Source organism: Cajanus cajan, chromosome 4 (assembly GCF_000230855.2).
Source record: "Cajanus cajan strain Asha chromosome 4, NIPB_CcT2T_4, whole genome shotgun sequence".
Classification (NCBI taxonomy): domain Eukaryota; kingdom Viridiplantae; phylum Streptophyta; class Magnoliopsida; order Fabales; family Fabaceae; genus Cajanus; species Cajanus cajan.
This window is the reverse complement of record NC_138520.1, coordinates 11,955,980-11,968,018: the sequence shown is the minus strand read 5'-3', so window position 1 is coordinate 11,968,018 and position 12,039 is coordinate 11,955,980. Positions and strand designations below refer to the sequence as shown.

The 12,039-nt window shown below is 35.8% G+C and overlaps 2 protein-coding genes across 2 annotated transcripts; both read left to right on the top strand.

The window, feature by feature from the left end:
• Positions 1-282: 282 nt before the first annotated feature.
• LOC145957164 (uncharacterized) lies at positions 283-1,686 on the top strand. The gene has a single exon (XM_083073381.1). The coding sequence runs from the start codon at positions 283-285 to the stop codon at positions 1,684-1,686; it is 1,404 nt and encodes a 467-aa protein (XP_082929507.1).
• Positions 1,687-6,360: 4,674 nt separating this feature from the next.
• Positions 6,361-9,831, top strand: LOC109791877 (acyltransferase GLAUCE). Its single transcript, XM_020351232.3, has 2 exons — positions 6,361-6,897; positions 8,702-9,831. The coding sequence occupies exons 1-2, from the start codon at positions 6,442-6,444 to the stop codon at positions 9,584-9,586; spliced, it is 1,341 nt and encodes a 446-aa protein (XP_020206821.1). The 5' UTR covers positions 6,361-6,441; the 3' UTR covers positions 9,587-9,831.
• Positions 9,832-12,039: the final 2,208 nt, after the last annotated feature.

Below are 12,039 nucleotides of genomic sequence, written 5' to 3'. Positions count from 1 at the left end.
GTGATCGACCACGGCCCATGCTAGCTGGAGGGAATACGTTGGTTGTGCATGCAGGTTCCTCCTTTGGTGATCCACGTGTTGCGCAAGAGGGAGTGGTAGGGGACGTGGCTATGAGGTTGATCTCCAATGTGACCCAAATCGGTTGCACGACCCAAGGTTTTCATGAGTTAGAAGTTCGTGGACAAGCAATAGTGGGGACGGAGGATTCTATGCAGTTTGACCAGCCATTGGAAGAGGAGGATATGTTGGAGTGAGTTTCTTTCGTGTCTTGTTTATTCAATGATGACAAACTTTAATATATTGTGTTGGAATATTCGAGGGGCTGTTAATGCCAAAGGTAAAAGGAGGGTCTCGGAGCTAGTAAGGCTTCATCACCCGTCTCTTTTTATTGTATTGGAAACCCATTGCCAGTTTTCTTCGGTGGAAGCTTTTTGGAGGAAGTTGGGCTATAAGTTGTGTTATAGTAGTGAGGCTACGGGGCACTCCGGGGGTATTTGGGTTTTGATGGAGATGTCTTGTTCTGCTACGACCTCTGAATTTGCCTCTCACTCCCAGGCCATTTCGTTCACGGTTGTTGAAGGAAACAAGAGCTGGGTTTGTACTGCCGTTTATGCTAGTCCTAGGGTGGACCTCAGACAGCAGGGCTGGGCTCATCTTCGGGAGTTGGGGGGCAGAGTTACAATGCCATGGTTGGTGCTTGGGGACTTCAACGAAGTTATGCTGTCAACGGAGTGTAGGGGTGGCCGTTTCTCGATGGCAAGGGCATCGCAGTTTCTAGAGGTTTTGAATGATTGCAATCTACTCGACATGGGGGCTAAGGGCCTTCGCTTTACGTGGTACCGAAATCATCGTGGGTCTGTGCTGGCAAAGCGTTTAGACCGAGCAGTGTGCAATGTTGCGTGGCAAGCAATGTTTCCGGAAGCATACGTTGAGAACCTGTGTAGGGTCTACTCTGATCATTGCCCTCTTTTATTGAGACGTGACGGCTCAAGGGACAAGTCTCAGGATCGACCTTTTCGGTTTCAAGCTGCGTGGGCCACCCATAGAGATTTTGAGCGAATTGTTAGAGAGGCGTGGTGTCGAAGTACGCCGACCCTTGCTAATGGGTTACGAGCTGTTCGAGAAGATGCTACAAAGTTCAACAGGGAAGTGTTTGGGAATATACTTACCAGGAAGAAGGCGCTCCAACGACGTCTTAAAGGGGTACAATTACAACTTGAGTTAGGCGATTCAGAGAGCCTAGCACGCTTAGAGAAAACTATACAAGCGGAGTTGGATGAAACTTGTCTTCAGGAGGAGTACCTATGGTTTCAGAAATCTAGAGAGAAGTGGGTGAAGTTTGGGGACCGTAATACGTCTTTCTTCCATGCTCAAACACTCGCGAGAAGACGGAGGAAAAAGATACAAGGGTTGTTTTTACCAGATGGGTCTTGGCATACGGATCCGGCAGTCATGAAAACGGAGGCAGTCAGATTCTATAAGGAGCTTTTCTCGGGTGATAACGAGCAAGGGCCTCTAGATATGCTTACTGGAACTCCACCTGGCTTGGGAGCTGAGGCCCAGTCTGCCTTAACTGCCCCAGTCACGAAAGAGGAGGTTCGTCGGGCGGTGATGAGCATGAAGTCGTTCAAGGCACCAGGGCCGGATGGATTTCAACCGTTTTTTTCAAACAGTATTGGCCTGTAGTGGGGGATGAACTATGGCATACAGTGAAGGACGCCTTTCGGTTGGGGTTCTCGGACACATCGCTCGTGGAGACACAAATGGTGTTAATTCCTAAGATAAGTCATCCGGTTAGTCTCAAAGATTTTCGTCCTATAAGTTTATGCAACGTCGCCTGGAAGGTTATTTCCAAAGTCATTGTGGCTCGTCTTAGACCTTTCTTACAAGGCGTCATTGGTCCTTTCCAGGGTAGTTTTATCCCTGGGAGGGGGACTCGTGACCACAGTATCATTGCTCAGGAAGCTTTCCATTTTGTTCGGAAAGACGGCTCAGGTGGGGGTTCCTTGGCCTTGAAAATTGACCTTGAGAAAGCATATGACAGGGTCAGGTGGGAGTTCTTGGAGTCTACGATGGTGCAGTTTGGTTTCCCTACGATCATAATTCAACTCATCATGTGGGGATTGAAGAACTCGTCCATCTCACTACTTTGGAATGGAGGTTCCTTACCGTCCTTTATTCCGTCTCGTGGCCTGCGGCAGGGAGACCCATTATCTCCATACCTGTTTGTTTTCTGCATGGAGCGGCTAGCCCTTAGGATATCTGAGTTGCTCCAGGAGGGTCGGTGGAAACCGATTCAGCTATCGCCTGGGGGGCTACCGCTTTCACACCTTCTCTTTGCGGATGACATTTTATTGTTCGGTCAAGCTTCCGAGGACCAAGCTTGTTTGGTGGCGTCAACCTTGGAGGAGTTTTCGCGCTCATCAGGCTTGAGAGTTAATCTGACTAAGTCTAAGTTTGTGAGCTCTATAAGGGTTTCTCAGAGGAGGATTGATTCGTTGGAGGGACTGCTAGGGATTAGTCATACGGCTCGGATCGGGAGTTATTTGGGTGTCCCCATGACGCATGGTCAGCCGAAGTGCGCAGATTTTTCTGATGTGATGGATAAGATCCAGGGCAGACTCGCGGCTTGGAAGTCCAAGCTCCTCAATAACGCAGGGAAGCTGTGTCTGGTGAAGTCTACCATCTCCTCTATTCCCATTTATATCATGCAGTCATTGTGGCTTCCTCAAGCAGTGTGTAATAGAATTGATCAGGCTTGCCGTTGTATGCTCTGGGCAACGGCGGATAATACACGATTTTGGTCCCCAGTGAGTTGGGATGTTGTTACTCAACCTAAAGAGTCAGGTGGCCTAGGGGTTAGGGAGGCGCGCAGGGTGAATGTATCACTTCTTGGGAAGTTAGTTTGGGATCTGCTTTCGGCCCCGCAGAAGCCTTGGGTTCAACTTCTCAGCAGCCTCTATCTACATGGAGACTCTATCCTGTGTGCTCAAAATAAACGGGGGTGCTTCTCCAATCTGGTCGAGTATTATGAAGGCCCTGCCTTCACTCCGTGAGGGATTCCAGCCTCATCTTGGTTCGGGCGCCTCATCACTTTGGTACACGGATTGGTCAGGTAATGGGCTTTGGTGTGGGAAAGTCCCTTTTGTTCACATTGCGGACACTACCAAAACGGTTGCCGACTGCTGGAGTAGTGGAGAGTGGCGTTTCAATGCCTTGTATACGGTTCTTCCGACCGAACTGATAAACTCGGTCCAACAGTTGAGTGTTGTCCAATCCCCTTTGGGGTTAGATCACTTTGTGTGGGGAAGTGATATCTCAGGTTGCTATACAGCGGCATCTGGATATCGTTTTCTAACCCCAGGGTTGGAAGCGGAGGGGGATGCAGTTTGGAAGAAGCTTTGGAGGATAAGGATCCCTGAGAAGATTAAGTTCTTTCTGTGGCAATGCCTTCACTCAGCCCTCCCAACGAATTAGGTTCGGGTAGATAGGAGGTTGGCCGAGTCAGGTGCATGCTCGCGTTGCTCGTGCCCTCATGAGACCATTCTACACGCTCTTCGGGATTGCCTATATTCGCGAGAGGTGCTCACGGCTGGCGGATGCAGTGTGGGGTGGTCCTTCTCTATAATGGATTGTTTTCAGTGGATAAAGGGGATTGTCTTGCACAAGGATGCTATTCCGATATCCATCATATTGTGGTGGATTTGGCGCTTTAGGAATAACATGGTGTTTAATGATGAGCTTTGGCAAATCTCGGCGGTCCGTCGGAAGATGATACTATCTATGGTAGAGAACAGTGTGTATAACGCTAAGAGGCGTTTATGGGTGGAGCAAGCCCTTTGGAGGCCTCCGGAGCACCCATGGGTCAAGTTAAACACAGACGGGAGTTGGTTGAGTGAGACTTCTGCTATGGGGATGGGTGGAGCTATTCGTGATTGGGCAGGTATGTGGCGGGGGGGCTTTTCGCGAAGCGCCTTAACTGGTGATGCGTTACGTGCTGAGTTGTTGGCTCTGGAGGAGGGTCTCTCGATTTGTTGGAAAGGTGGGTTTCGGAAGGTGAACTGCGAATGTGACTGCCTGGGAGCTGTTAAGTTGTTTCAAGATCGGCCAACGGATAGGGATTATCTGCACAAGCACTATGATGTTATTCGGCGTGTTCAGCGATGGCTAGCCAGGGATTAGGTAGTTTACGTAAGTCATATCCCTAGAGAAATAAACTCAGTAGCTCATACGCTTGCTAGTTGGGGTGTAAGGAACCTAGGTTCCAATGTATTTTTGGAGGAGTCCTCCAGATTTTGTTTTGTTTCCGTTAGGGAGAGACTCTATGTCTTGAGCTGTGTGCTTTCTTTAGTTTTCCTACTTTACCAAAAAAAAAAAAAAATATATATATATATATATATATATATATATATATATATATGCGTTTAACGATGTAACTATTGAATTTAAAGTTCTTAATACATAAATTAAGTTTATAAATTTTTTTAAATTTAAAAATTATTTAACACTTTATTTCATTAGTTCAAATCAATATATAAAATATTTTTATGATTATTTATTATTTTAAATTAATCAAATAAAATATTAAATAAATTTTAAATATTTAAAAAATTTACAGATTTATACATTAAAAATTTAAAATTTAATCTGTTAGAAAGAAAATATAATTTCCCTGATAAAAAGGTGGTGAATATTCGTATTAATACCATTTTTAAAGTTTAGCTACCAACCACTTTTTCAGTTTTTGTGATTTATATCTACCTATTTAATTAGCAAGGAAGTTGGGATGCTCATGAAAAAAGCTCGACTGCTTATCAACCAGCGACACGTCTCTTAGAAAATAACTAGCCTTAACATGAATAATTCCATTACCAATAATTTAAAATTGAGTGTTCTTTTGACTATAAATTATACTCTTCAATCCTATTTCGTGTGACGTTTGGAGGATTCTTATCAGTTAAATATTTTTATTATACTTTTAACTATTATTAATATATTTTTTATTATTACTAAAAATTAAAAAATATAATTAAGAATGTATTAAAGAGTTACGTAATTTATTTTATAAAATCAAATATATTAATTATTATTTTTAATGGAATCCTTTGATGATTTGCTTCCTTTCCTCGTGAACTCGTGTTACAATCTGAACCAATCATGCAGGGATGGAAATATAAAAAATAAATAGTAGGGTAAAAAATTTATACATGATAAATAAAATTAAGGTTAAATTAATATGTAAGATCCTACGACTTTAAGTTCTTGCAGTTAAAAATATTTTTAAAACATATTTATAGTTTAGAAAACTTGTAATTAAATCCTTATATATTAACACCGTTATAATTTTGTAATTTTAATATATATATATATATTAAAAGCATTATTTAGGTATATTTCTTTATTAATTAATTTAAAAAGTGTTTATGAAATATCTATCATTGTCATGTCACAATATTCATTAAGATAAAATAATAGAATTTATCGTTGTTATTAAATAGAGATTTAATTTCAAGATTTTAATTTATAAGAACTATTTAAAGCGTTTTTATTATTATAAGGATTTAATTGATTAAAAAATATTTTAAAAACTTGATAAAATTATGGTAATATGCAAATCAATTTATTCTAAAATTAGCAATGACTTATAAAAATATCAGTTTAATGAAAAGCAAAAAAAAAAAAAAAAAAGCATACATCTCATAAAAATAAATATAACTACTTTTGATGTTAAGAGAATACGTACAAATAAAAATTTATTAAATATCAAGATTATGATATCAAAAGAAAATTAGAATAAAAGTTTATAATAGAAAATTTTATATTGTATTATAGTTAATGGGATGCGTTCACCGTTCCATCCAATAACAATTTACCATAAATAATAAGTTTGTTGACATACTTTAATAATGTATTATCATTAAATCTATAACAATATATAAATTTTTAATTTACAAAGATTTTTTAATTTATCAAGTAAATGTTTTTTAAACTAAAAATAAAGATATTTTAAAGTGAAAAAAATATTTTTTTGTTACATAACATTCTCTTTTTAAAGTAATTGCAATGCCATTTTTGGAGGTAGTTGTGCAGGGTAAGTTCCAAAAGGTATTTTGATCGGTTGTAATTTGAATGGTGTATTTTGATTAGTTGTGTACGAGCTAGGACGGGACCAATCATTGTTTTTTTTGGTTGGTATATATACAGGGTAAGGGAGTTCCATCACTGCAATAATGGTTTTAAAGCAAATACTAAAGCACGAGTTCCATCACTGCAATAATGGTTTTAAAGCAAATATTAAAGCACGTTATGGTACATGAAGCATGAGATTGAGGGTGCATGTCTCCGTAAGGATAACACCCACTACACGTGTTATATATACATATACAAGGCCAAAGCAACATAACTATATTATACGTATTATACACTTTGATTCAAATTAACATGGAAACCTCTTGCCTAGAATCTCCACCACTTCTTCAAGACATGAAAGTAACCATCCACGAAACTTCAATGGTTTTTCCTTCCAAAGAAACTCACCAGAAGTCCTTGTTCCTATCGAACATAGACAAGGTCCTCAACTTGGACGTGGAAACGGTTCACTTCTTTGCAGCAAACAAAGACTTTTCACCTCAGAAAGTGGCCGAGATGTTCAAGAACGCTCTAGAGGATTCTCTAGTGGTCTATGACTTCTTAGGTGGAAGATTGAAGCTGAACTCCAAAACCAACAGATTGGAGATAGATTGCAACGCAGAGGGTGCTGGCTTTGTGGTGGCTTCATGTGAATACAAGTTGAGTGAGATTGGGGACTTGGTTTATCCCAATCCAGCTTTTGCAAAATTTGTTCACAAGAGTAAGGATTTTCTTAAACCAGGTGATCAACCACTATGCGTTGCACAGGTACACTGTTTATGTTTCCATCAATTTGTGTTTGGTAACTCTTATTTATTGCATGCATCTGTTTCTTATTTTGGGGTGCCAATTAATGTGGTTTCAGTTAAGTGCATTTCTTTTCTCCTGACAAATGCATTGGATTTCATAAAAGCAGTACATGTTTCGTGAAAGACAAATCTAGATCCTCATTAATACATATCTATCTACTAGGCACCAGCTACTTTTTCATAATTTGGTTGAATATGCTTTTCTTAGCTCTTTCTCACTAACGTAGAAATATTGTTGGTTCCATTTCTTTCCTTCTTTTTTTCTTCGGGGTTGGAACTGCTATTAATAGAAGCAAAACATTTCATATACGATACATGTTATACGATTTTTGCTGAAATTAAATATATTATAGTATTTTATTTATTTATGATCAATTTTATAAAATTATGTGTTATATAATGTTGGTTTAAACAATTAGGATGGGTATAATGAGGACTGAAATAGTATGTAGTACAATTATTGTATTTAGAGGTATAAGTAAGTATTAATGTCTCTTCTACAAATCTGATTTATTTAAATTAATTTAATTATATTTTTGTGAGTTAAGTCATTAAGTTGTGTTGAATAATTTTTTATATTACCCAATTATGTTTATGTTGATTAACGAATAAAAAATTTGTTATCTGATAAATTCTAATTAACTTGACTTATAATAAATTATTATATTAAAATAAAAATAGTACACATGTAACATAACACAACACATAAAACTATTCTCTCCATATATCTAATTCTACTTTTTTTTAAATATAGATTTTATAAGTTATTTTTAGATTTTAAGTTAATATTATTTTTTTCTCTCTCAATTATATCCTTGAATTCTTTAGTTATTTTATAAAAAAAATTGTTCTTTTCAGGCCAATAGTCGAATAGTTATTATAACTAATATCTTTTAATTTTTAAGTATAACAAATAGCGAGTAGTATTTGGAGAGAGATCATATTGAAAACTTTAAACATGGGAGAAGAAATTGATGATGGTTAATTTGAAATTTTTTATGGAAACAACTCGTAAAAAAGGTAAAATAAAAAATATTAACAAAATTATGTAAGATTAAAAAAATTAATAACTTCCTTGATAACCTCAATTTAATTAAGCTAAAATGATAAGCAAAAAAGTACTTAATTTTTTATTTAAATATAAATAAATTTAATGCACTTAACCTTGTTTGATGCTATCATTTAAAAGGAAAAAAACACTCCTTATATTAAATGTGATTAATTTTTCCAATAAGCATTATTAATAGTAGTTTAGGTAGTAAAATTTAGCTTTTATTTGAAATCAATAGAATTAAATGAACTTAAGTAATTTTTTTAATGTGCAAATTTTTTAAGTAATTTTACTTATATAAGATTGAGTACTTCCTTTGAACCTATATATAAAAAAAATGCTTAAAATTTGTGAATTAAAAAATATAAGTAAATTTCAATCAATTTAATTTTATTTATGTTCATAAATCAAAAAATAATCGTATGATAATAAACTAGAGTATTATCTATCATAAATATAGTTAAATATATTTTAAAAATGTAATCTATGTTTTTATGTAAAATTGTGAAAATTAAACATATTTATTGAATTTTTTTAATCAGTGCAAAATTAATTTATTTTATTAATTTAAAATGGGAGGAATATCTCTCTCTATGGATAAAAATACCTTAAAAGCAATACAACATTAAATCGTCAACCATAATTAAACAATAAATTTCACTTATTATAGAACAATATTTAATGAATTAATTATGCTTCATTTACTTTACAGCTGACATCTTTCAAATGTGGTGGCTTCGCAATCGGGTTCACAACCAGTCATACCACCTTCGACGGACTCAGCTTCAAAACTTTCTTAGACAACCTCGCCGCGTTGGCTGCTAACAAGCCCTTGGCTGTGATACCATGCCACGACAGGCACCTCCTGGCCGCACGATCTCCGCCACGTGTCAGCTTTCCACACCCCGAGTTGATCAAGCTCGGTAACCTACCCACAGGCCCCGAGTCCGGGGTCTTCGAGGCCTCCAAAGAAGAACTCGACTTCAAGGTGTTCCAACTAACCTCAGACAACATCCTCAGCCTCAAGGAAAAAGCCATAGGTAGCAGCGGTTCCCGTGTCACCAGGTTTAACGTTGTCACCGCCCATGTATGGAGGTGCAAGGCGTTATCCGCACCGTACGATGCTGCTAGGGCATCCACCATACTATACGCCGTGGACATACGTTCACGGCTGAACCCTCCGCTGCCGAAAGGGTATGCCGGCAACGCGGTGTTGACGGCGTACGCGACAGCGGAGTGCGAGGAACTGGAGAAGGGTCCTTTGTCGAGGTTGGTGGAGATGGTGAGGGAGGGTACAATGAGAATGAGTGATGAGTATGCTAGGTCTATTATAGACTGGGGAGAGATGAATGAGGGGTTTCCACATGGGGATGTTTTGGTGTCTTCGTGGTGGAGATTAGGGTTTGAAGAGGTGGAGTACCCGTGGGGGAAGCCTAGGTATTGTTGTCCTGTGGTGTTTCACCAGAAGAATATTGTACTAGTGTTACCTCCCTTTGGTGGATGTGGTGGTGAAGATGATGGGATCAATATTATAGTGGCTCTTCCTCCCAAGGAAATGGAGAAATTCCAGAGTCTCTTTTACATGTTTTTGAGTTGAGTTTGATGGGGAACTGTTTGTCTATTATCTTATATACGATTATCTATAGGCTTAATAGTTAATATTAATGTATGTTCGGTGTAATAAGTCATTAATTTGTATTTCAATATATGGATGATGCATTACTTTATCTTTAACTTGTAAGTGATGATATTGGAACCATAATAAGGTTGCTGATCACATTTTGTTGTAGCGTACTCATTCCTAATGAATTATAAATATAAGAAAAAAAATGTTAAATCAAATGTATTAAAAAAATTAGTTAGCATAATTTAATTCTACCAATTTTATTTTTAGCTATTTTCTTTTTATTTATCAAATTAAAAGATTATTATACATACAATTCCTCGTCCATTTTATTTTAGGCTCAATTTTCTTTTTATTAATTTATCTATTTATTTATTTTCATATCAATAATTACATCTATTATTTTTACCATTAAGATCTACTAGTACAAAACTTAGTGTGACACAAGACTATTAAATTAGTATTATTGGTGACATATTAAATTATATTAATATTTTAAAATTGGTTAACTCACAACCAATTTAATATATTATATTCTAAATTAGTTAAATATTTAACCAACATTGAATGTAATATTTTTAAAATCGATTGAGTCATAGTTAACCAATTTTAAATATAATATACTAAATCAGTTAAAAGATGACCAATAAAACTCAATTTGTTATGTTATATTGTGTTCAATTTGGTTTTGGAGAGAGAGGTGTTGTGGGAGTGGGTATAGACGATATAACCGTATCTTTTTATTTTATTAGTTGTAGTTCAAAGATACACGCCTAATTTTTATTGAGGTAAGGAGAGAGTAAGTAATCTCACTCTAAAGCGTGGAACAATTGTTGGGTAGTGAGGTTGACCCTTAACCTCTACATGTTATATGAAGGGGGAAGCCCTATTATTTTATGTTGGTGATTTGTTATTTATTCTATGACTATTCAACTCTCTTATTGATGTTAATTGTAATTGTTGATAATTAATTTCGTGTGATAAACCTTTTTGGTATGATTTGAGTTGCCCGTGGGTTCTTGTAGGAATCCTAAGGGAATACACTTGGGTAATTGTATGAGGAGATGTTATGAGCATGTAATTATGTGATATTGATATTGAATTTGAGTAATTAATGGTATAATAAGGTAATATTATTAGGCTTTAATCTATGTTTTTACCAATTGGATTGAGAGAAGAAAGTTTGGATGTGAGTTGTGTCTAGCTCTGAAAATTTTGGTATGAATATATCTTGGTATTTATGTGATTTCTCTATGTGTGATTAATAGAATTGAGTTCTAATTATTGGGTTAGAAAGTAGACATTTGGTGTTACATTTTAGACTCAACAATCACATAAAAATGTTAAGGAATGACAAAGTTATGTGAGTTAAAAATGAACCTCATATTCTATGCGCAAAATGTAACATGTGTATGTTAAGCTTTTCAAGTAGATTTAAATGACAAAATTAGGTTTTGTAATCTTCATAAAAGTAGTCTGGATGTTATATTTTAAATGTCATTGGAATCATTAAAAAAGGAGGTCTAAAACTTAAGTTATGATTAAATTAGTGATCAAAGGTTAGGCTATCATACTTAGGTTGAAACATTGCAGTTTTGTATTTTAAAAAAAATAGTAGATAATATAATTAACTCTTGAGGTCAATGTAAAAGTTGTAGATAATTCTCTTATGTTTTTAAGAAAATTAATATTAACTTGATATAATATATATAGCTCTATAGATATGGTGTTTGGACAAAATAATATCTTAGAAGATTAAGTTATGAAAATGTAGTTTTTGAATGATGATAATGAATAGCTTTACCCTTTAAGATTTTGATCTTATGAATGGTTTTGGGTACCTTTCTATATTTAGGAAAGAGAAATCGTGAGATAGGATAATTGTAAATAAGTTCTAATGTGAGTTGATTATTAATGACTTGAGGTATATCAGGTTAAATTATGTAAATATGTGATTGAATTGTCGAGTATGTGACTATTGTGTGATACAATGTATTGTGTGTGTTGGTTATCGTTCCCAAGGAATGAATTCTTATGCTAATTGATGAATATGACTGAATATGAAATTGTGAAGTTATGAGAATTAAATGTTGTAAATGAAATGTATATGACAAATTGTAAATATGGCAAATCATTGGGTATGCATAGTGATTCATGTTATGATAGAGTCTGTGTGACATGCATCATATGCATGCAAATCAACAAATCGTTATATATGCACTGCACATATCTTGTGATTGGTACCATATGCATGAAAATCATGAGTCTGTGTGTATTGCATATCATATTCACATGTGACTGAATTGCATAGTGAGATTAATGATTGATGTATTGTTAATGGGTTATTGTGTTTGATAGTGTTAGTTATATGTTAACATTGATACTATTTCTATATAAAAAAAATGTATTGAGTGTGTTTGGTTATT

Coding starts and splice junctions, on each gene's coding strand:
- LOC145957164 (XM_083073381.1), top strand. CDS start 283: ATGACAAACTTTAATATATTGTGTTGGAATATTCGAGGGGCTGTTAAT.
- LOC109791877 (XM_020351232.3), top strand. CDS start 6,442: ATGGAAACCTCTTGCCTAGAATCTCCACCACTTCTTCAAGACATGAAA. Junction 6,898..8,701: donor AACCACTATGCGTTGCACAG/GTACACTGTTTA, acceptor TTTACTTTACAG/CTGACATCTTTCAAATGTGG.